The sequence below is a fragment of the Pangasianodon hypophthalmus genome, chromosome 4 (assembly GCF_027358585.1).
Source record: "Pangasianodon hypophthalmus isolate fPanHyp1 chromosome 4, fPanHyp1.pri, whole genome shotgun sequence".
Taxonomy (NCBI): domain Eukaryota; kingdom Metazoa; phylum Chordata; class Actinopteri; order Siluriformes; family Pangasiidae; genus Pangasianodon; species Pangasianodon hypophthalmus.
Genome location: NC_069713.1, coordinates 9,685,734 through 9,711,831, shown reverse-complemented (window position 1 = coordinate 9,711,831; position 26,098 = coordinate 9,685,734). Strand labels below are relative to the sequence as shown.

Genomic DNA, 26,098 nt, shown 5'->3' with positions numbered 1-26,098 from the left:
GCATGCAAAATTTCAACAAGCAAAACAGTCAAGTAATTATACAATACAGTTAGCATAGCATCATAGCATCCCAAAAAGTTAACTTAAAAAGTTCTTGAGGTAGAAAAATGACACACATATTATACAGTTGTTTCTTTTTAAATAAGATTCTAAAATTGTTATTTATATTGCATATAAACATATGATAAACTGTAACAAAATAAGCATAAAATCAGATCATGTCCAGATGTTTATAATGTAATCATTGTGAAGATTTTCAGACATGGGGAGGTCATTAGGAACAGCACAGTATTCAGTTTAATTGGGACAGTCTTAAATACAATAAGTGGAGAGAGGAAAAGTGAAGAGATGTGATGGATGCATGAATGGATGAATGAAACACCCCACAACTATGGTTAAATGAGGCATTGATGGATTATATGTGCATTAAATGATGTTTTTATGAAATGTGTAAATAAGCAGGTGATTAAGGTAGACTGGGAAATACAGAATGTTACTTAGACCTCCTACTGAGTATGCAGAGATTTCTACTTAGTGTACTGTCTTCATATCATTTTAATGATGTACAGTTATTTATTTATTTGTTTGTTTGCTGTGAGATGGCAACACGACCCACTTTTATTGATGTTTAGACAAAAAAAGTGTTAAAAAACAATTTCCAATATGTCTTTCAGTAAAGATTATATGTGTAGTTTTGCATTTTGTGTTCCACTTTTCCAAAATAATCTTTACTCTATACACCCATAAAAATAAACTGATGTAGAGTAGAGAGAGATTAGAGACCTGCATCATCACACAGCAGTTATTTTCTGACCCTCACTTCAATCACAGTGAAGCTTTCCATTTAATATCCCTATTTTCATTCTCATCATGTGTTTAACTAAAAATTCTAAAACAATTTAAAAGTAGTCACAATTTGTTTAGCATCATCACAGAGAGAGTATTACTGTTTTACTGTAGATGTGATTAGTGTAGTAAAGACTACTTCACATTCTGAAAGTGTATTTAATTTCTAACAGAAAAACCTAAACCTGAACTCACATCAGACCTTAAAGGAGCTGCACTGACAGGAAACTCAGTGACTCTGTCCTGTACACTGAAGCTGCAGTCTGCTGGATGGAAGTTTTACTGGAACAAAGACACACAGCGCCGTCAGACTGAGACTGCAACACACTCCTACACCATCAGATCAGTTACAGTCTCTGATAGAGGTCAGTACTGGTGCAGAGCTGGAAAAGGAAACCCAGTCTACTACACACACTACAGTGATGCACTGTGGGTAAATGTTATTGGTGAGTAAGAACCTTTCTGTTAAGTGATTCTGCACAACACTGAACATATAAACAACATGTGAGCAGTGTCACAATATAGCAATATTTACACAGCTACATACAGAGAACTCTGTATAACAAAACCTGTAAAAGTATTTTTACAAGCTGCTCAGAGGCTGTAAAAGGGGCTTCATAAAGTTACTGCTTCAGAAACATCAACATGCTTGAGTCGAGACCTGCCTGAGTGTGAATGAGTGAAGAGAACGAGGGTCAAACTTTTATACTGAACCACTGAGTGTAAGAGGCTGTAGAATCTGTGTGTGTGCATGTGTGTGCATGTGTATGTGTGCGTGTATATGGGTGTGTATGTGTCTGAAAGAATGAGACAGATTAGAGATATATGAGGAGAAGCTATTGTTTCCTAGCACTATTTTTTCTTTCATTTATTAAGTATACCCATTACAAATGTAATCAAATTATACTCAGTCAGTTATTTCTAGCATTACTGTGTGTCTTTTACATTCATCAATAGTGAAAAAGATCTAAATTTTCAGAACAGTAACTTGATTAATTTTAGGACTGAGTCAGTTTTCCAAATTGTGATCTACATTTACTTCATTAGTAGTGATTGTTAAAATGACTCAGTGCACCTCTGACAGAGCTTCATCATTTACACGTGAGCAGATACACTGTCTTACATTTTAAAATCTGACTAATCGTTTTAATAATGGTGATGGGAATTAATTAAAAAATAGTTTTTTTTTGTTTTTTTTTTCTTAACAGAGAATCCTAAACCTGTGGTGATTATAAAGCCTGATACACAGGTGTTCAGAGGAGAGACTGTGACTTTCAGGTGTGACATACAGAGAGGAGGAGACACTGAGTGGACATACAGCTGGAATAAGAATGATTACACACTCTACCCATACAGAACAACACAGGAGTTCATCATCAGTTCAGTTACAGACTCTGACGGTGGTAAATACACCTGCAGAGGGAGGAGAAGTGACTCTCAGATCTCAGAGACGAGTGATCCCATTACACTCTCTGTATCAGGTGAGTGTGTGAATGTATGTTATTACTTATATATGTAAAAGTAATGATTAGTTTCAAATTTTGTTCCAGATTTTATCATATGAGACACAAAGTCTCATTATAATGATTTTACAGCTCCTTTTTGTCTGTTTACTTTTGATTTTCAATTTCCTAGTTTAAAGTTACTAATTCAATTGATTTGTAAAGAATCACTGCAACTTATTAGTCAGTCTGACTGCTGGAACGTCATTTTGCCTTTAGTTTTGTTTTTAAATTGTTAGAAAATCATTGGTATTTATAAGAAACATGTTCTTCACCTAATAGTCAAGCTGATGCTACTGTCATGATTCTGCATGTTTGAAAACCGAGTTCAAGGTTTCACTGTTGTGGCTTCACAGTAAAGATCTATAAGTTTAGTTAAGTGAAGAAGATTTTTAAATAGACACTGATGTGTGCAGTTGGTGGTGCAGGTTGTGTCAACCCAAGCTTACAACAGCAAAACACACTTTACCCCATTTTTCTTTAACATGCACACACAAGAACTAGAACACACCTCAGTCCAACACAGAGTCTCTGTAACACATCAACTGCACCAAAGAGCCCTACGTTCACTGACTGGAGGAATTCAGCAATAAAGATCTGCTTGTTAAAAATAACTAAAAATGTACACTCTATAAGAAAATCACAAAGCCAAACAATGTGTCATGTCAGTGCCGGAATCTGCACCGGACTCTATTTCCCACAATGCACCATCACCTACAAGCATGGACACTAGGGACTACAACACCCATGCACCATGTTCAGTGTCACACTCACAGTCACCCAATTCCTGATCACACACACCTGGACTCTATTAGCACACACACTGTATAAGCACACTCACTGCACCAGCACACTGCAAAGTATTTGTTCAGTTTGTGTTCTCACCTGATGCACTAAGCCTTTGTCTGTTGCTTCCTAATTCTGGTTTTGACCCTCGTGTTTGTCGTCGACTCTTGATCTTTGTCTTGTTCTGTGATCTCCAGTTTGTACCTCGCCTGACCTTCAGCCTGTTTAACTTTTTTTGAGATTTGCCTCATGATTTGGATTTGTTTATCATTACCAGCCATTTTAATAAAAATCCTCGTCTGTAATTGTCACCATCTCTGCTGCCTGAAACAATAATGTCAATATTGACAATATTATAAGATGTATAAATATAATAGGATAAATTCAGGCATATTGGGACAGTTAAACCTAGCATTATTTATTTTCTGGCTTGATAAGTGAACGTAAAAATGTATGTTACTGAGGCCTTGCAGTGGAAGTGTTTGATAGAAATTACATGACTTCATATAAGGGGGCGTGGCCAGAAATCAACAGAAAGTTTTATTTATTATCTCATTTAACCTTTATTTAACCAGGTAAAGTGGTTAAATAAATCTAACTGAGATTAAAAATCTCTTGAAAAAGAAGGCAGCATGCAAAATTTCAACAAGCAAAACAGTCAATTAATTATACAATAGAGTTAGCATAGCATCATAGCATCCCAAAAAGTTAACCTAAAAATTTCTTGAGGTAGAAAAATGACAAACACATATTGTGTATAGTTGTTGCTTTTTTAAATAAGATTCTGAAATTGTTATTTAAGATGCATATAAACATATGATAAACTGTAACAAAATAAGCACAAAATCAGTTCAAATCATGCCCGGATGTTTATAATTTAATAATTGTGAAGATTTTCAGACATGGGGAATTATTCTTTGCTCTATACACCCATAAAAATAAACTAATGTAGAGTAGAGAGAGATTAGAGACCTGCATCATCACACAGCAGTTATTTTCTGACCCTCACTTCGATCACAGTGAAGCTTTACATTTAATATCCCTATTTTCATCCTCATCATGTGTTTAACTAAAAATTCTAAAACAATTTAAAAGTAGTCATAAGTTGTTTAGCATCATCACAGTGAGAGTATTACTGTTTTACTGTAGATGTGATTAGTGTAGTAAATAATACTTCACTTTCTGAAATTGTATTTAATTTCTAACAGAAAAACCTAAACCTGAACTCACATCAGACCTTAAAGGAGCTGCACTGACAGGAAACTCAGTGACTCTGTCCTGTACACTGAAGCTGCAGTCTGCTGGATGGAAGTTTTACTGGACCAAAGACACACAGAGCACTGAGACTGAGACTGAAACACACTCCTACTTCATCAGCTCAGTTAGAGTCTCTGATGGAGGTCAGTACAAGTGCAGAGCTGGAAGAGGAAACCCAGTCTACTACACACACTACAGTGATGCACTCTGGGTAAACGTTACTGGTGAGTATGTGACTGCACTGCACAGAACGTGTTAACAGTAGAGCTGGGTAGTAACACACAGTAAGCTATATTTACACTGCTTTATATACAGAACAAATAAATTTTCCCCAGTATCATGCTCGAGTGTGAATGAGTGAAGAGGAGGAAGTTTGAATTTTATACTGAACCACTGAGTGTAAAAAACTGCAGAATCAGAAAGGATGAGAGAGTTATTGTGAGGTGTTTTGAATTTGTGTGTGTGTGTGTGTGTGTGTGTGTGTGTGTGTGTGTGTGTGTGTGTGTGTGTGTGTGTGTGTGTGTGTGTGTGTGTGTTTGGGGGGGGGGGGGGGGGGGGCATGGTGGCTTACTGGCTTAGTGGTTAGCATGCTTGCCTCGCACCTCTGGGATTGGGGGTTTGATTCCTGGCCCTGCCCCGAGTGGGTGGAGTTTGCCTGTTCTCTTTGTGCTTTGGGGGTTTCCTCCGGTTCTCCAATTTCCTCCGCCAGTCCAAAGACATGCGTTGTAGGCTGATTGGCATCTCTAAATCGTCTGTAGTGTGTGAATGGGTGTGTGAGTGTGTGATTGTGCCCTGCGATGTGTTGCCATGCCATGTGTCCCCTGCCTTGTGCCCCGAGTCCACTGGGAAAAGCTCCAGGCTCCCTGCAACCCTGTGTAGGATAAGCGGTAAAGAAAATGGAGTGTGTGTGTGTGTGCGTGAAGCATGTAATAATGAGTAAAAAATGTATGTCTGAGTTTTTGTGACTTAGCTCTGGTGCAATGCAGCACTTCAAACAGAAAGCTATTTTTTACTCAGTAAATTATTGTCACTAGCATCTTTTATGCTCTATGTATAGTTTAATCTATAATCTTCCTTACTTCACACTGCAAATCTTTTTTTATATCCTTTAATTTTCTTACCTTTTTAAGCAAAAATAAATGTTAATATAATATTGACATAAATTGAAATAGAATAATATGAATATAATTATTAACAGGTGGATCTCCTCCAGTGTCTCTGATCATCAGTCCCAGCAGAACTCAACACTTTACTGCTGACTCTCTCTCACTGAGCTGTGAGGACCAGAGTGACTCTACTGGATGGACAGTGAGAGGATACACACACAATGAGACACTGTTCGATTGTTCATCAGTTTCAGGATCTACATGTAACATCAGCTCCCTCTCTACATCACACACTGGAGTTTACTGGTGTCAGTCTGAATCTGGAGGACGCAGTAATTCTGTCAACATCACAGTGCACAGTGAGTCATTTTATCAATTCTCATCAGTAGTATTTTAATACATAAAATCATATCTAACATTTAAAAAAATCTAATCTTAGGAATTGAAAATGAAGTCAAGTGATACATTACCTTTAATAATAAAACATGAAAATTTATTTAGTATCTTGTGATTAACAGAATTGCAGTAAAACCTGTTTTAATGTCTGAAAGCTTCTGACAAACTTCTGGAAATTTTACTTAACACAGTGTCTTAGTTCCTTTTAAATGAACAATTACATTAGACTCTTCAGCTCATGTAGCTCTCTGTTTCCTTCTCTCTGAGTCACTCTGTCATGGTTAACATAACTGCATAGCTATGTATTTCCATAACCTGAGAAAATGATGAAAGCTTTAACATTAAACTACATTCACAGATAGTTATTAAGCTACTGCTGTGTTCTTTAAGATTTATGATGTTAATTGTGTTGTAGGCAGGACAGCATGTAGGTCTGAATAACTGCAATATTAGCTCCAAAGTTCTGATATCTTCCATAACTGGATTTAATATTTTTAAAATTATTTTTTTAAATAATTTAAATGATAATATTCATAATATTCAGGCTGTAACTTAACTCCCATTTATTTGTAAATTCCATAAGCTTTGAGTGACTTGTAATTGTAAAAAAAAAAAAAAAAAGTCAGATGTAAAAAATAAGCACTGCCGCCACAAGCAAAATAGAATACTAGAAATATTTAGGGAAGTTAGAGCCTGTGGGTCATATAAATGCTACACTGCATATTAAACAAAAAGTTATATGGAGTCGCCATCCATATAACTGGTGATTCCTATTCATCTATTTCAGTCACGTTACCTCTTTCTTATAGCTGTCATAATTATGACCATAATTTATGATCCATACCAAGTCCCAGGGGAAAATATATAGAGATCTGGAGTCAGAAAAGACATTGCCAAATCTACAATTCACAGACATTTACATATATATTTAATCTACAGTCCATCTCTGTACATGGGCAAGAGTCTGAGGGCTTTAGTGTACAGATACTTAGCAGTACGAAGTACAAAACGATGGCAGAAAGATAAAAAACTTAATGTAATCCCTAATTAAACTTATGGACAGACCTTTATTGATCTGTTCCATGTGAGGTTACTGTATGATCACACTGCCATATTTATGATCAAAAGATTGTGTGAAAAGATGTGGCTATAGATAAATAAACAGCAGTATCACAGCAGTCTCTAGCTTCATAAATAGAAACAAAAGTTCGTGGTCACATTATTTGTGAGCTAAAACTAGCCAGTGAACTGTGTAGCCTAGGTAGATATGTACAGCTACCAAATGCAGGTTCAACACTTGGAATCAACTTCAGACCTTTTATCTCCTTAATTTGTCATGAAATAAGGAGGAAACAGGCCACACCTGGTCATGAAACTGCATATCAGTGAACTGTCCAATTACTTTTGAGCCTGTGAAAATGGAGGAAGTAAAAAAAAAATGGCTGTAATTCCTAAACGGAGTGTGGAGGTGTACAGAGGCAATATGATGAAAATTGTGTCACTGTCTAAATACTTATGGACCTGACTGTAGATATGGCCAGCAGATATGTACAAGAAGATATTTATTATTTTGAAAACCCACTGGTAAAGCTACAGACAGCAACATTAAACATAAAACCTCTGCACATCTGTCTCAGACAAATGTTCAGATAATTTATTTAGCTTAGCACATATAGCTATAGCCACCAACTTACTGATGTAAAGTGCTCATTACAGAGAATGGAGTGTTTTGGAATGGAGTGAAATCAAATCATTCAAATCAAATCAAAATCATTATTTTTGACTGAGATTGTCACATTTTCCACAATCTTTTGGTCATAAATATGGCAGTGTGGTCATACAGTAACGTCATATGGAAGAGATCAAGAGGTCTGTCCGTAAGTATTTGGACAGTGACACTGGAATTACAGCCATTTTTTACATAGTTCCTCCATTTTTACAGGCTCAAAAGTAATTGGACAAACTAACAATCATAAATATTAGGAATATGTACATATGTTTATACAGTACATATGTTTAATAATGTTTTCAAGATGGCGCCGCACATGGCAGCCTCGGTTTGTTGTTCCTTGGTACTTGTACTATTTTTGTTTGTTTGTCCTGTCTTAAGCAACTTTTCTCCGATCAGCTTTACAAGAAACGAACTCTTGGACATCAGAAATAGCACACCAAATAACTTTTTGCCGACGCTTGAGCATTCAGACGTTTTACTGGACATTTTAGTCGGAGGAGCTGCGATCCTATACAAGCGCTCCAGGCGACGCAAACGAGGGAAGCGCGCTGGTGCGCTCGTGAAATTCCGACAGCGCGGTTTTAGGACTCTGCTGCTGAGCATTCATCTGGCGAATCTCCGCTCCTTAGCAAATAAATCAGCCGAACTACAACTCCTCACCCGCACAAACAAGGACTTTTTAAACTCTGCTGTGCTTTGCTTCACGGAAACCTGGCTGAACGGAGCCATCCCGGACAGCACGCTTCATCTAACGGGCTTCCAGCTGTTCAGAGCGGATCGCGGGGAAAACGAGAGGCGGTGGATTATGTTTTTATGTCAATGAAGGCTGGTGTACAGACATGACAGTTTTAAAGGAGATGTGCTGCTCAAATTTGGATGCTCTCTTTATTAACTGTAAGCCTTTTTATTCGCCGCGGGAGTTTTCTTCGTTTATTCTGGTGAGTGCGTACATTCCTCCTGACGCGCGTGAGCGCGGAGCTAGAACTGTTGGCCGATCAGATCACACACACAGAGCAGCGTTACCCGGACTCTTTCATCATCATACTCAGTGATTTTAATAAAGCTAATCTCACCCGCGAACTGCCTAAATACAGACAGCACATCACATGCCCCACCAGGGACAGCAATATACTGGACCATTGCTACACTGTTTTAAAGGATGCATACCACTCTGTCCCCCGAGCAGCTCTGGGACTCTCTGATCACTGTTTGGTTCATCTTCTACCGGCCTACAAGCAGAAACTTAAACCTGCTAAGCCTGTAGTAAAAAGAGATGGACTACTGAAGCAGAGCGGGATTTACAAGCCTGCTTTGACTGCACTGATTGGAGTGTTTTTGAGGCTGCAGCTACTGATTTGGATGAGCTCACTGACACCGTGACGTCCTACATCAGTTTCTGCGAGGACGTGTGTTCCCACCAGGACTTATTTAACATTTAACAATGACAAACCTTGGTTCAGTGCAAAACTCAAACAGCTTCGCTAGGCCAAAGAGGACGCCTACAGAGGTGGGGACAAAGCCTTGTACAAACAGGCCAAATACAAACTAAATAGGGAGATAAGAGTGGCAAAGCAAAACTACTCTGAAAAGCTGAAAAAACAGCTTTCAAGTAATGACTCTACATCAGTGTGGAAAGGCCTGAAAGCCATCACCAGCTACAAGACCCCATACCCCAGCACTGAGGCCAATCAACAACTGGCTGAAGACCTGAACGCGTTCTGCTGTAGGTTTGAAAAGCCTGGTCTGACACCCCTCACCCACTCTGACCGTCTCACAACACGGCCATCAGCACCCTCCCCCTCCCTCCCCCCTATTGTTTCTCAGCCTGTACTTAAGATCTGTGAAGATGATGTACGCAAATTCTTCAGGAAACAGAAGATAAGGAAAGCCAAAGGCCCAGATGGTGTCTCTCCAGCCTGCCTCAAAGCCTGTGCTGTCCAGCTATCATCCCTCTTCACATTGATCTTCAACAGATCACTGGAGCTGTGCGAAGTCCCCTCCTGCTTCAAACGCTCCACCATCATCCCTGTACCCAAGAAACCAAAAATCACAGGACTAAATGACTACAGACCTGTTGCTTTAACGTCTGTGGTCATGAAGTCATTTGAGAGGCTGGTGTTGGCCTACTTGAAGGACATTACTGGACCCTTGCTGGACCCCCTTCAGTTTGCTTACAGGTCTGTGGATGATGCAGTCAATATAGGATTGCACTACATCCTCCAACATCTGGACAAACCAGGGACTTATGCAAGGATCCTGTTTGTGGACTTCAGCTCCACTTTCAACACCATTATCCCAGATACCCTTCTAAATAAACTGACACAGCTCTCTGTACCCACCTCCATCCGTCAATGGATCCCCAGCTTCCTGACAGACAGACAGGCAGCAGCTAGTGAGGCTGGGAAAATTCACATCCAACACCCGCACCATCAGCACTGGAGCTCCTCAGGGCTGCGTTCTCTCCCCACTGCTTTTCTCCCTCTACACAAATGACTGCACCTCTAAAGACTCCTCTGTCAAACTCCTGAAGTTTGCAGATGACAATACAGTCATCGGTCTCATCCAGGACAGCGACGAGTCTGCTTACAGACAAGAGGTTGAGCAGCTGGCTGTCTGGAGCAGTCACAACAACCTGGAGCTGAATACGCTCAAAACTGTGGAGATGATAGTGGACTTCAGGAGAAACCCCCCTGCTCTCCCCCTTCTCACCATCATGGACAGCACTGTGGCTGCAGTGGAGTCACTCAAGTTCCTGGGCACCACCATCTCGCAGGACCTGAAGTGGGACATTCACATTGACTCCATTGTGAAAAAGGCCCAGCAGAGGTTGTTCTTCCTTCGTCAACTGAAAACTTCAACCTGCCACAGGCGCAGATGACACAGTTTTACTCAGCTGTTATTGAGTCGGTTCTGTGCTCTTCTATAACTGTCTGGTTTGGGTCAGCCAGCAAATCAGATATAAGAAGACTGCAACGGACTGTTAGGACAGCAGAAAGGATCATTGGTGTGCACCTGCCCGACCTTCAGGACTTGTACAACTCTAGAGTGAAGAAACGGGCAGGTAACATCATCACAGACCCCTCTCACCCCGGCCACAACCTGTTTACTCTTCTCCCTTCAGGCAGACGTTACAGATCTCTGTGCACTAGAACATCTAGGCATAAAAACAGTTTTTTCCCCCATGCCATCTCCAGCTTAAACAGCTAACACAGGAATCATTACCTGTGTTCTGTAATTAATTCCTGTAATTCATCCTCCATCTCTAATTACTGCCTCTTTCTCTAGTATTATGTTAATACACATGCATATCTCTTTATTTATACCGCTGTATATAGAGTAAATAATGCACAAATCTGTACATAAATCTTCTGTTCCGGATCCATACACATTATTATTATTCTTTTTTATTGTTAAGTCTTACTATTTAAATGTTTTCTGTTTTCATGTAAGATATGTATGTATGTATGTATGCATGTACTGTATGTACCAAGGAGCACCTTAAAAAACCACAACAAATTCCTTGGGTGTCTGCGCACACACTTGGCGAATGAAGCTAATTCTGATTCTGATTCTGAATACTTGGAAGCAAATCCTTTGCAGTCAATGACTGCCTGAAGTCTGTATCCCATGGATATCACTAAATGCTGACTTTCCTCCCTTGAGATGCTTTGCCAGGCCACAATTTCAAAAACTGTGTCGCTGTCCAAATACTTATGGACCTGACTGTATACTTGTATTTTACACACTTTGTGTTTTCAGTGTCGTCTTTCTCTTTCCTACAGATGGTGATTTGATCCTGGAGAGTCCTGTCCATCCTGTAACTGAGGGAAATCCTCTGACTTTACGCTGTTTAAATCGCTCAAAGATCTCAGACTCTGGTGCTGATTTCTATAAAAATGATTCCATCCTCCAGTCCCAGACTAAAGGAGAGATGACCATCAGTAGTGTATCAAAGTCAGTTGAAGGTTTCTACCACTGTAAACTCCCAGAGAGAGGAGAGTCACCGAAAAGCTGGGTTTCAGTCAGAGGTGAGGAAACCATGTCTTGCATGAATTAGATTTGTAACAATACGATTTCAATATGTAGTGCTTAACTGGATATATGGGTTCTCTTCTTTCCCTAGTTTCAGCTTCTGGATCCACTGGTGTAATTATAGGACTGAGTTCGGCCTTCGTGTTTCTCATCTTATTGATCTTACTGATTCTGCTGTTGCACCACAAGAAGAAAAGAGGTTTGATGATAAGCTGTTCATGTCCATAGCACAAAAAGCCTGTCTACAGGCCACTCAAAGACAGATGCTATGGTGTATTTGCTATTTCAGATAATATTTGTAATTTTTGTGGAAAAATAGTGAAAAAAAAAAAAGTTTTTACATGTTCATGTTAGGGGTGGAACGGCACACAGAAGCCACGGTTCAGTACGTACCTCGGTTTTGGGGTCACGGTTCGATACGGGTTCGGTACAACAGGAATAAGCAACAAATCCCCAGTGCTTGCTTTTTTTCTGTTTATTTTGAACAGGCAGTAGTGTTTGGTCACAATCAGCTACAGAACTGAAAAGCTTCTTGTGATATGAAAGTACAAAATATATAGAATAATGAAAAATAAAACTTTTTAATTAGGAGACTATATATTAAACTTTCAAAGGTTAAGCCCAACCCTCTCCTAAAACAACAGAAAAACATTAAATGTGCATTAAATTTAAGATTCAATAAACTTTAAAACCGAAATCTCTTTTAATGAAAATGCTTCAAAATAAATAAGGCATCAAAATAAAAGGCTTCAGATTTATTCTATTCTAAGTTTTTCTTCAAAAATATCAGTTTGTCCACATTTTCAGTAGTGAGTGAAGATCGTGTGGCGGTAACAATGTCACCTGCCATTGAGAAAACCCTCTCGCTTGGGACTGAGGTTGCAGGTATTGCCAGGTAACGCTTTGCCAGCTTGGCTAGATTTGGATATACAGACTCTTGAGATGGGACAGTGTAACGTGGCTGGAGCACATTTAATAAATACTTGAAGCCGGGATCCTCTACTACTGTATATGGGCGCATTGCAGATGCAATGTATATGCCAGTTGCCTCCGTAATAGCTCTGGTCCTGTCTGCTCTCACATCTAAAGGCTGCTTAAAAGCTGCAGGGATTAGTTGTTGCACTACTGTAGTCTTTTTCTGCCTAACTCTGGTGACTGGCACATCTGGATGATGTCGTCTGATATGTGTTAGCATATTGGTCGTATTTCCACTCACGCGGTACAGCTGCCTTACAACGCCAACACACCGTAATCGTCCTACTACGACTCGCTCTCCTTTACTGCCGTACTTCACAGGAAACCTGAAACTTTCCCACACTACGGGTTTAAAACAAGCAGGCGGGTCTTCGAGCTCTTGTGTGCTGTCTGAACTTGCCATTCTTGTTTTGGATTGGTGTGTAGCAGATCTCTTCTGCTTTTTCCTGTTGTGACAGTAGCCTTCTGTGCGCCTGTGACTGACTGTATTCGTCGTCGGAGTACATGAACCGGACAGTGACGCCTGTACCGTGACGGTTCAGGACGAATACATGTACCGTTCCACCCCTAGTTCATGTTTCACCAGAAATTCTTATACATGTGTAAAGGCAATGTTTTAATGTGTATCACTGCTTTACTCTGTTGAGAAGGTGTAGAATATCAGACTCCTTCTGCTGTAAATCAGGACACCAATCAGCCTGCAGGTCAGTCTGCAATAACATTAACCACATCAGCATTTATTTTTGACATTAGTTAACCTTTTTCCCTAAAGTCTTTATTTTTTTTTCTATTTTAAAAGATGGTGATAACATCTACGAAAATACTAATATCAGAACCACAGGTATAGTCTAAATTTTTGCAGCTAAATGTGAGATAGATTTAGTAACATAACATTGCAAAAGCTTCTGTACTGAGTCTATTTTATTCTCTTCTAGATGATTCTGCAGCTGAAGCCAGCAATATGCTCTACTCAGAGGTTGTCACTAGGAAGAAGAAACAAAAGGGTAAGAATACTGCATGCAACTAATGTCAAATCTTTTGTTTTTAATTGCCTTTGTTGTTCATCTAAAATAATTTCTGTATTAAATGATGCTGTCGACAAAATTTATAGTCTAAATTTTTGCAGCTAAATGTGAGATAGATTTAGTAACATAACATTTCAAGAGCTTCTATATTGACTCTGTTTTAATCTCTTCTAGATGATTCTGCAGCTGAAGCCAGCAATATGCTCTACTCAGAGGTTGTCACTAGGAAGAAGAAACAAAAGGGTAAGAATACTGCATGCAACTAATGTCAAAACTTTTGTTTTTAATTGCCTTTGTTGTTCGCAGGTGTGTGCATGTTTGTGGTATTAGTGCTGGTGTATTATACACTGTAACCTTTTGGTCGACAACTCGCTGACCTTCAGGATTATAACTTACCAGGAAGGTGAAGTGCTGCATTACACCAGACCTTAATGTTTTTGGGGAATCTTTCAGCTCCTGCTTGCTGCTGAACGTAGAATCTACTATGCTAGTATGTTAGCACATTGTCCCTTGAAAACAGTGTGCTTAGAAGAAGTATTTTTTTTTTTTAAAAAGCCTCATAGCATAGGTGGAGGGACTGTGAGCTTTAAATGTTTATTATGCCAAGTCAAGTGAAGTGGAGTTTATTGTCATTTCAACCATATACAGCCAGTTAGTACATAGTGAAATGAAATAATGTTCCTCCAGGACCAAGGTGCTACATAGGACAAACACAGAACAACACAGAACTACAAGGGACTGCATACATTTATACATAAAGTGCACAAGCGCAAACATGTGCAGACAGTACAATGACTACTGAGATAGACAATGGGCACAGTAAGTCCCAGTGCAGCGCCGACCAGTACACAGTTCTATTACAAAGTCAATTCAGTGACAATAGTGCAAACAAAGTACAATATAAGTTGCTGAAATAGGTGTAAACATAAGAAGTAGCAGCCTAGTAGAGAGTATAAGATATGTACAGTATAATAAATATTTGTATGTAATGCGGGGATGTGCAAAAAATTGCAAAGAGGATGGAGGATGTACAGTTATGTGTGTGTATGTGTGTGTTCCTTCAGTCCAGTTTCTGAGTACTGAGGAGTCTGATGGCTTGTGGGAAGAAACTGTTGCACAGTCTGGTTGTGAGGGCCCGAATGCTTCGGTACCATTTGCGAGACAGCAGGAGGGTAAAGAGTGTGTGAGAGGGGTGTGTGGGGTCATCCACAATGCTGGTGGCTTTGCGGATGCAGCGTGAGGTGTAAATGTCTGCGATAGAAGGAAGAGAGACCCCGATGATCTTCTCAGCTGTCCTCACTATCTGCTGAAGGGTCTTGCGATCCAAGACAGTGCAATTCCCAAACCAGGCAGTGATGCAGCTGCACAGGAAGCTCTCAGTAGTCCCTCTGCAGAACATAGTGAGGATGGGGGGTGGGAGATGTGCTTTCCTCAGTCTTCTCAGAAAGTACAGGTGCTGCTGGGCTATCTTTGTTATGGAGCTGGTGTTGAGGGATCAGGCAAGGTTCTCCGCCAGGTGAACACCAAGAAATATGGTGCTGTTGACGATCTCCACGGAGGAGCCACCGATGTTCAGCTACCCACTACGGTCGTGTCATCTGCGATCATGATGATGTGATTCGAGCTGTGCATTGCTACACAGTCGTGAGTCAGCAGAGTGAACAGCAGTGAACTGAGCACACAGCCCTGGGGGGCCCCAGTGCTCAGTGTGGTGGTGTTGGAGATGCTGTTCCTGATCCGGACTGACTGAGGTCTCCCAGCAAAGAAGTCCAGGATCCAGTTGCAGAGGGAGGTCTTCAGGCCCAGCAGGTTCAGCTTACCAATCAAGTGCTGAGGAATGATTGTGTTGAATGCTGAACTGAAGTCTATGAACAGCATTCGAACATATGTGTCTTTATTGTCCAGGTGGGTGAAGGCCAGATGGAGGGTGGTGGTGATGGTGTCATCTGTTGAACGGTTGGGACGGTAAGCGAATTGCAGTGGGTCCAGTAAGGGGGGCAGCAGGGTCTTGATGTGTCTCATGACGAGCCTCTCGAAGTACTTCATGATGATGGGTGTAATTGCAACGGGACAGTAGTCGTTGAAGCAGGACACTGGATACTTTTTAGGCACGGGGATGATGGTGGTGGCCTTGAGGCACGTGTTGAAGATGTCTGTGAAACCATCTGCCAGCTGGTGTGCACATCCTCTGAGCACTCTGCCAGGAATGTTGTCTGGTCCAGCAGCCTTCCGTGGGTTGACTCTGTGTAGAGTCTTCCTCACCTCGGCCGTGGTTAGGAACAACACCTGGTCATTGGGAGGAGGGGTGGTCTTCCTCACCGTCACATAATTCTGCGCCTCAAACCGAGCACAGAAGTTGTTCAGCGCATCTGGGAGGGAGGCATCACTGTCACAGGCAGGTGATGTTGTCTTGTAGTCGGTGATGGCCTGGATGCCCTGCCACATGCGCCGAGTGTCTCCGCTGTCCTTGAAGTAGTTGAGGATTCTCTGTGCGTGTGCGCGCCTTGCCTCTCTGATGGCCCAGGACAGTTTGGCCCTCGCTGTTCTTAGGGCTACCTTGTCGCCTGCTCTGAAGGTGGAGTCTCGGGTCCTCAGTAGCGCACGCACCTCTGTAGTCATCCAGGGCTTCTGGTTGGAGCGTGTGGTGATGATCTTGGAGACAGTGACATCATCAATGCACTTGCTGATATAGCTGGTCACTGATATAGCTGGTCACTGGTCACACATAATATAAGCGGTATTTTATGACATATAGCCTATTGTTTTATATACAGTATATAAACTCTATCACTCTGCCCCGAGAAACACTGAAAACCTACTGGAAATCTTTCTATTTAATGTGACCGAGTAAGGCTAACTATCTTTAAAAACAACGTCTTTCCCAAATCAGGGAAATGTTGTTCATAGTTGACAACAAAAGCCACATAATAACATTTTATTAGATTTGGAGATTCTGAGATTTTGGAGCTTTGAAGTTCATTCTTTTATAAGCAATGAAAAAATGTATTAAATGGAGATTTGGATCAATGGCTGTATAGAAAATAAAAGCATATTTCTTTTGTGAAATGTGGTCCATTTTATAGATAAATATGGTAGTAATATGGTTTTATTTGGGAGTATGCCAGTATTTAAGGCTACTGAACAAATCATAAAAAAAGGATCATTCGCCTCGTATTCGTAAATGAATGTTGTCTTTGTCACACAAGCTCTCTCGCCCTTTGCAGTTATGAAGTATGTAAGTATGAAAGTAAAAATATCCCACTCTCACTTTTTTTTTGTTGCATCCTGTAGAATGTTCAGATACCTAAGCTTTCTTAAAAAATATTTTAAAAAATACATTATAATTTGTTGAGTAAGAGATTACTTTTCTCTGTCTCAGAAGTTTCAGCCTGCAGGTCAGTCTGCAATAACATTAATCACATCAGCATTTGTTTTTGACATTAGTTAACCTTCTCCCCTACAGTCTTTATTTTTTTCTATTTTAAAAGATGGTGATAACATCTACGAAAATACTAATATGAGAACCATAGGTATAGTCTAAATTTTTGCAGCTAAATGTGAGATAGATTTAGTAACATAACATTTCAAGAGCTTCTGTGTTGACTCTATTTTATTCTCTTCTAGATGATTCTGCAGCTGAAGCCAGCAATATGCTCTACTCAGAGGTTGTCACTAGGAAGAAGAAACAAAAGGGTAAGAATACTGCATGAAACTAACGTCAAATCTTTTGTTTTTAATTGCCTTTGTTGTTCATCTAAAATAATTTCTGTATTAAATGATGCTGCCAGAAAGCCAGGTGATGTGATCTATTATCAAATTGAAATAAAAACTTTTTAAGATGATAATTGTTTTTCATCCTATGACTCTCCATGTATATAAAAGGTGTAATGATACACAAAATTCAAATTCAATACGATTTAGAAAAGGCGGTGCCTCGATACGATACATTTTCTGTAGAACAAAAATAAACACTACCTAAATATATGTCTTAAGTTTACATTTCAACTGATTAAAACATTCAATATTATAAACGTACAATAATTGAAACTTAATAATGACGCAGTGTTCAGACTCTTAGCAGCTTGTAATGGAAAAAAAAAACTTGTGCATGTAATTGGCTGAGCTGTTACTGGTGTGACTCACAAGAGGGCATGTCAGATGCCTGGAGATTTTCATATTCTGCTGTAAGGTCGTTGTGCTAGCAGTGTCACGTAACCCTATAGGTGTGTTTTTGAACTCCACATTCTCCACTACCCAATATGAACTTCTCAACTGCCACAGTAATTTCTTCAGCAATAAAAGCAGCCTGAATACAGCAGAGAGTTTGTTGCAGAGAGTGTAATGGAGCCGAAGTGCTGCATTACACCAGACCTTAATGTTTTAGGGGAATTTTTCAGCTCCTGCTTGCTGCTGAACGTAGAATCTACTATGCTAGTATGTTAGCATCTTGTCTATTGAAAACAGCGTGCTTAGGAGAAATGTGTTTTTTCTTAAAGCCCCATAGCCTCTCCTGAGCCAAGATAATGGCGAAGCTAATTTTTTGGAGGAGGGACTGTGAGCTTTAAATGTTTATTACACCACACATAATATAAGCGGTATTTTATGATGTATAGCCTACTGTTTTATATACAGTATATAAACTCTATCACTCTGCCCCGAGAAACACTGAAAACTTTCTGGAAATCTTTCTATTTAACGTGAACCAGTAAGGCTAACTATCTTTAAAAACCTAAATCAGTGAAATGTTGTTTATAGCTGACAACAAAAGCCATATAATAACATTTTAGCAGACTTGGAGATTTGGAGATTTTGGAACTTTGGCGTTCATTCTTTTATTAGCACTGAAAAAATGTATTAAATGGAGATTTGGATCAATGGCTCTATAGAAAATAAAAGCATATTTCTTTTGTGAAATGTGGTCCATTTTATAGATAAATATGGTAGTAATATGGTTTTATTTGGGAGTAAGCCAGTCTTTAAGGCTACTGAACAAGCCATAAAAAAGGATTCGTATTCGTAAATGAATGTTGTCTTTGTCACACAAGCTCTCTCACCCTTTTCAGTTATGAAGTATGTAAGTATGAAAGTAAAAATATCCCACTCTCACTTTTTTTTGTTGCATCCTGTGAAATGTTCAGATACCCAAGCTTTCTTAAAAAATATAAAAAAGGGGTAAAATTACACAAAGCTACTTCTACATTATAATTTGTTGAGTAAGAGATTACTTTTCTCTGTCTCAGAAGTTTCAGCCTGCAGGTCAGTCTGCAATAACATTAATCACATCAGCATTTGTTTTTGACATTAGTTAACCTTCTCCCCTAAAGTCTTTATTTTTTTTTCTATTTTAAAAGATGGTGATAACATCTACGAAAATACTAATATGAGAACCATAGGTATAGTCTAGATTTTTGCAGCTAAATGTGAGATAGATTTAGTAACATAACATTTCAAGAGCTTCTGTATTGACTCTATTTTATTCTCTTCTAGATGATTCTGCAGCTGAAGCCAGCAATATGCTCTACTCAGAGGTTGTCACTAGGAAGAAGAAACAAAAGGGTAAGAATACTGCATGAAACTAACGTCAAATCTTTTGTTTTTAATTGCCTTTGTTGTTCATCTAAAATAATTTCTGTATTAAATGATGCTGCCAGAAAGCCAGGTGATGTGATCTATTCCCAAATTGAAATAAAACCTTTTTTAAGATGATAATTGTTTTTTATCATATGACTCTGCATGTATATAAATACTTGTTGCATTACACCAGCCCTTAATGTTTTAAGGGAATCTTTCAGCTCCTGCTTGCTGCTGAATGTAGAATCTACTATGCTAGTGTGTTAGCAAACTGTCCCATAGCCTCTCCTGAGCCAAGATAATGGCAAAGCTAATTTTTCGGCGCAGGGACTGTGAGCTTTAAATGTTTATTACACCAAGTCAAGTGGAGTTAATTGTCATTTCAACCATATACAGCCAGTAAGTACATAGTGAAACGAAACAATGTTCCTCCAGGACCAAGGTGCTACATAGGACAAACACAGAACAACACAGAACTACAAGGGACTACATACATTTATACATAAAGTGCACAAGCGCAAACATATGCAGACAGTACAATGACTACTGAGATAGACAGTGGGCACAGTAAGTCCCAGTGCAGCGCCGACCAGTACACAGTTCTATTACAAAGTCAATTCAGTGACAATAGTGCAAAAAAAGTAGAAGTTGCTGAAATAGGTGTAAACATAAGAAGTAGCAGCCTAGTAGAGAGTATAAGATGTGTACAGTATAATAAATATTTGTATGTAATGTGGGGATGTGCAAAAAATTGCAAAGAAGATGGAGGATGTACAGTTGTGTGTGTGTATGTGTATGTGTGTGTTCTTTCAGTCCAGTTTCTGAGTATTGAGGAGTCTGATGGCATGTGGGAAGAAACTGTTGCACAGTCTGGTTGTGAGGGCCCGAATGCTTCGGTACCATTTGCGAGACAGCAGGAGGGTGAAGAGTGTGTGAGAGGGGTGTGTGGGGTCATCCACAATGCTGGTGGCTTTGCGGATGCAGCGTGAGGTGTAAATGTCTGCGATAGAAGGAAGAGAGACCGATGATCTTCTCAGCTGTCCTCACTATCCGCTGGAGGGTCTTGCGATCCAAGACAGTGCAATTCCCAAACCAGGCAGTGATGCAGCTGCACAGGAAGCTCTCAATAGTCCCTCTGTAGAACATGGTGAGGATGGGGGGTGGGAGATGTGCTTTCCTCAGCCTTTGCAGAAAGTACAGCCCCTGCTGGGCTTTCATTGTTATGGAGCTGGTGTTGAGGGACCAGGTGAGGTTCTCCGCCAGGTGAACACCAAGAAGTTTGGTGCTGTTGACGATCTCCACGGAGGAGCCACCGATGTTCAGCAGAAAGTGGTCATCCTGAGCTCTTCTGAAGTCAACAACCATCTCTTTAGTTTTGTCCACGTTTAGAGACAGGTTGTTGGCTCTGCACCAGTCCGTTAGCCGCTGCACCTCCGTCTCTGTACGCTGACTCGTCGTTCTTGCTGACGAGACCCACTACGGTCGTGTCATCGGCGAACATGATGATGTGAATCGAGCTGTGCATTGCTACACAGTCGTGAGTCAGCAGAGTGAACAGCAGTGGACTGAGCACACAGCCCTGGGGGGCCCCAGTGCTCAGTGTGGTGGTGTTGGAGATGCTGTTCCTGATCCGGACTGACTGACGTCTCCCAGTCAGGAAGTCCAAGATTGCAGAGGGAGGTCTTCAGGTCCAGCAGGTTCAGCTTACCAATCAGGTGCTGAGGAATGATTGTGTTGAATGCTGAACTGAAGTCTATGAATGGCATTCGAACATATGTGTCTTTATTGTCCAGGTGTGTGAGGGCCAGATGGAGGGTGGTGGTGATGGTGTCATCTGTTGAACGGTTGAGACGGTAAGCGAATTGCAGTGGGTCCAGTGAGGGGGGCAGCAGGGTCTTGATGTGTCTCATGACGAGCCTCTCGAAGCAGTTCATGATGATGGGTGTAAGTGCAATGGGACGGTAGTCGTTGAAGCAGGACACTGGCTACTTCTTAGGCACGGGGACGATGGTGGTGGCCTTGAAGCATGTCGGCGTTGCTCAGGGAGGTGTTCAAGATGTCCGTGAAAACATCCGCTGGTTAATCTGTTGGTTAAATGGTCTTCACTAAAGGTAGATAGTTCTTGGCAACAGTTAATGAAAAAAATAGACTCTCCAGCAAAATCTAGAAGGGAGCTAACACTAGATCTTAAGATGTTGCATTTCTAATCAGTAAACTACATATTACTTGAGAATAAATTGTTTATTAATGAACCTTAAATTAAAGTGTTTTCAAAGCGTTAGTAGCAGGTATGGAAGTATTTTCTGGACAAATTTCAAAAGTAATTACAAATTACATTTGCAATTGCATTTCCTATTTGTGGATGCATAAATTTTGACAATTCAAATGAAAATGCAAATTGCATATTACCGCGTTACCGCTATTTCACTTTCTCGGTGTCCCGCATGGAGCCTGCCAAAATTCAAATGGAATCACAATTCCCTTTGCATTTGAATTTCCGATGCCTTGCACAGAAACCTGTCAATCAGGGTTGGGAGTGGGAGTATACTACGGGGCGTGTTTGTATTTGGAATTTGGAATCATTTGAATTGTCACAATTTATGCGTCCACAAATAGGAAATGCAATTGCAAATGTAATTTACTTTCGAAAAATTTGTCCAGAAAATACTTCCATACATTTGAAAATGAAACGTAGAATAAACAATTTGTGTGTTGTTTCACAATCACACTAAATCAACTGGAAACAGATTTTTTTGAAATCATCCATTTAGTTCATAATTTTGAAAGGAAAATACAGTAACCAGTTTAGCATTATTAAATAATCCAGTACCACCAGCATAACCTCACTGAGATTATTACAAAGATACAATCCACTGCAGTAGAAACCAGAGGTTATGCTTTGCTCAGAAGTTTATTAACAAGTCTGAAAAGTTCTGGGAAAAATCTTATAGAGAGATAGCTTAAAGACTAAGACAGAGTGCTTGCCTTAGTGAATCACAGAGGTAGTGCCATGGAGAGGGCCTGTATGGCAGCTAATGGAGTTGGATTTTTATTTTCTTTTATTTGAAAGATTGGCTGTGGACAACAGCATCATGTTATACAACATAATATATTTTTAGAATGGGAAACAATGGGATAACAAAGCTGTGTAATCTTTTATAGATGCTGCCACTGGACCAAGTGATGTGACTTATGCTGACATTGAACTGAAAAACCAAAAGAAACCAAAGAGAAAACAAGGTGGGACTAAATTCTTTCAATTTATGCAGTGCAAATGGCCACCATTTTAGATTTCATTTAATCTTTTAAAACCTTTGATTATTTGCCAGTTATTCATCTTAACGCATGGTATTCAGTAACTGCTATGAATCATTCAATAAAATAACAAAAGAGGTAAATGTAGTAAATGAAGTTTAAGGGGTTAATAGAATGGTGTATTTGATTTAAGCGAATGCTAAATAAGTGACTGTTGCCCACTAGGAAAGAGCAGTGAGGCAGCTGACACTGTTTACTCAGAACTGAAGCAGAACACAGATAAAGGTAAGATGAGCTCAAAGAGTTTACACAATCTCTCCAGACAACAGTATTACTTAGACAAACAGAGATATTTATACGTTTACTGCATTTACACTACATTCAGTAACATGGAAAAGGCTCTTATAGAGACTTAGAAATGTGCAAACCGGTGAAGGCACAGCAATACAAATCACCCAGAGAATAGGCAACGATTAATAGCCTGGAGGTCAGAACTGGGACATAAGTACCATAAATCCAGTGGATATAAGATATTATTCACCATTGTTGAATTGATCAAATCGACTGTGTATACGGCTGGACATCATAACAGGAGTTTCACAGTGAAGCCACAATGTCTCTGAAGCCCTCTAGTGGCTGGTTGCAGTACAATTTTAACTCCGCCCCTTTCCCATGTACGAGAAGGGAAAACATGCCAAACTTACAGTTAAGTTTTTTTTTTAGCCTAGTTCCATTATTATTATTATTATTATTATTATTATTATTAAATCTTTCAATTTAATTATAGTCCAAAAGACTATTTCAATTTTAAACACAGATTCAAAATGTATTTGGTGGGCTGGATTATAACGTTGCACTTGAATGTGCTTGGTAATTAATGGCTCATGTATCAACAGCTGTACATGAGTACAAAGAAAAACAGTGTTAATGAAACATTGTAAAATTGGCAGGAATTTTTAGTTCAGTTTGGCCTGTAGAAATATTTACACACAACTTTACTAAATGTTTGATAAATGGCACCCAACAGTAGTTAGATCATTATTAACTAAATGATATAAACTGTCCTTTTTGCATAGGTCCATGAAGAAAGTCTAAAGTCTCCAATCAAGAATTGCTGAAACGGCCAAAGAACATGGTAAATATATATTTTAGGGAGAACACTGTAGTTTCTGGAAAGCTTGTTTTTTGCTTAATTCAAATCTAAGCATTGTACAAACTCCTGATAGGGATGTTAAAGGAACAGGAAGCTGAATGTATTTAAAATTATACCTTCTATCTTTCACAATGGGCTGGAATTGGCTTTATCCAGGTTAAATTTAGTTGCCAGTTTTCATTCACTGCATCAGTATAACTAAGCTGGCAGTGTTGGTTACTAAGTGTTCACTGGTATATTTTAATACTGATCTCAATTACAAAAAAAAAAAACAAGTATATTATTGTTTCACATTTAACATTCCGCATTTAATTTGTTGTACATTATTTTATTCAAGTATTTTGTGTTGTACATTATTTTATTCATGTATTTTGTGTTTATTTACTCATTTATGCTATTTACCTATTAATGGATTGTAAAAGGGGGAAAAAAAAATCCAGCATTGGATTTTAGAGTTTAGGAATAATCAGATATTTTGTCTTCACTGCTTTAAACAGTCAGTAATGCTGTACTGTTCTTGAGGGACTTTTCGCACATAGACTGATATTGTGCCTTTTTTTTTTTTAATCTTTTAAAATCTTTTTCGAGTTTAGTGCCTATATAATATGTACATTTCTATTTTTTATAATTATATATTTTTTCAGTATACAAATACAAGTATCAATAAAGTAATAAATTTCATCATTTTGAGTTAGATAATGTACTTTCTTTGGTTTTCCTCTGGTTTATTGCCTTCCATATCCACCAGGATGTTACAGGAGCAAAAGAAATATAAGGCTGTATACATGCTGTGTGAAGAGCTTTGAATAATAATTATCCTCAGCAAAATCTTACTATGGTATTTTTATGCTTGAATTTTGTACCTTTCATTATATTGTTCCTTTCATTATATTCTCATGTATTTTTATAAGTATTATATTCCAAATTATATAATTAATTTAAGCAGTACATAAAAATGAATTTAAAGTTTGTATTTTTTTAAGCATGATGCCTGAAATTAGCATGAATAAACAATTTTAAAAACAACAGCAGCTCTTATGTTCTGTTCTTCTCTTCATTATCAGACATGATTGAGGTTAAATCAGTGCTGATTGACTGTATGTAAAATGTATGCTCACTTTAAATGAAGATCTGGAAGTCAATTATTCTTTGTTTTGTGGACATTTTACACAATATGAATTGAATATTTTCAAAGTTTCAATGTTTTATTTTAACCTTCAGCTTCTAACGTTGCCATTACAAATATTACAATACGCAGAATCCCTGTCTTCTCTTAGGCAATGCCTTTTTTTACACTTTTTACACTTTTTACACAAACCATGGAAAAATGCAACTCAGCCAAAACCTAAGAAAAAAAAATGTGGGCAAGTCTGGTTCCTCCTTAAGATTAATTTCAAAACAACAGTACAATACAGTAAAAGTCTTGGAGCCAAACAGACACTGCTTTGTTCAGGAAAGAGGCACAAATTAACTCCCAGGGATGAACAACCTTTGGTCTAAAAGGTTCAACTGAACCCCATGACAACAAAGGAACTGATAAGAGTTCCATACATTAGGTATCAAATTTTGTAAACTACAGCCATCATTAAGAGTCCTACATGATCATGGTCTGAAAGGCTGTCGCCCAAGGGAGAAGCCCATACTCTAAGACCAGCAGAAAAAGCCAGACTGTATTTTGTAGCTTTTGGAGAAGTGTTCTCTGATTAAACAAAAATTGAACTGTTTGACCATAATGATCAGCGCTATGTATGTACTGTAAGGCTTTTAATTCAAAGCACATCATCCCAATTGTAAAGCATGGGGGTGGCAGCATCATGTTGTGGGAGTATTTTGCTGGAAAAGGTACTGGTGCACTTAAGAAAATAAATGGTATCATGAAGAAGGAGGATTATCTAGAAATACTGAAGCAACACTCCAAGACATCATCCAGAAAGTTAAAACATGGCTGCAAATGAGTCTCCCAGCAGGACACTCCTAAGCATACCTCCAAAATTGTAACAAATTTAGTGAACTCACTGCAAGCCACACAGTAAGCCATCCTCGTAACACAGTGGTTCTCAACCCGCGGCCCGCATGCGGCCCATCGCAAATGCAAATGCAGCCTGCGATGCAGACAAGGTAAAAAATTTTTTTTTAAATAATTAATTAATTAATAACTTATAGTTTTACAATTCATATATTTTTAAAAATGTATTAAACAAATAAAAGTTTGAACAATAATTTTTATGCCATATAAAATAATTTTGGTGATCATGTATTGTTTTCAGACATGCTATGAACTGACGCAATTACAAGCACGCGCTCTGGCAGATTTAAAACAGTCATCAATTAAGGATCAAAATGGGCAAATTTGTTATTAGAAGAGAAAAAAGATGTGAGGAAAATCCTAATGAAGGAACACATGCAAACAAGAAGAGTCGCAGCATCAGCAGTGAAGGTATAGGAGAGTGCTTGAAGAATGG

At 39.1% G+C, this 26,098-nt stretch overlaps 1 protein-coding gene across 1 annotated transcript in view; it reads left to right on the top strand.

Moving 5' to 3' along the window:
* The window catches only part of LOC117597152 (basement membrane-specific heparan sulfate proteoglycan core protein-like), a gene marked incomplete at its 5' end in the record, with an annotated part of 59,826 nt that extends 35,190 nt beyond the window's left edge, over positions 1-24,636 (top strand). Inside the window, 14 exons of the mRNA XM_053233532.1 lie at positions 2,055-2,327; positions 4,343-4,615; positions 5,590-5,856; positions 11,408-11,653; positions 11,749-11,856; positions 13,283-13,336; positions 13,432-13,473; positions 13,568-13,636; positions 13,832-13,900; positions 17,282-17,350; positions 19,145-19,213; positions 22,391-22,468; positions 22,709-22,768; positions 23,560-24,636. Of these exons, the coding sequence (XP_053089507.1) occupies positions 2,055-2,327; positions 4,343-4,615; positions 5,590-5,856; positions 11,408-11,653; positions 11,749-11,856; positions 13,283-13,336; positions 13,432-13,473; positions 13,568-13,636; positions 13,832-13,900; positions 17,282-17,350; positions 19,145-19,213; positions 22,391-22,468; positions 22,709-22,768; positions 23,560-23,567 (1,685 nt within the window). The remainder of the gene's footprint in view (positions 1-2,054; positions 2,328-4,342; positions 4,616-5,589; positions 5,857-11,407; positions 11,654-11,748; positions 11,857-13,282; positions 13,337-13,431; positions 13,474-13,567; positions 13,637-13,831; positions 13,901-17,281; positions 17,351-19,144; positions 19,214-22,390; positions 22,469-22,708; positions 22,769-23,559) is intronic.
* Positions 24,637-26,098: the final 1,462 nt, after the last annotated feature.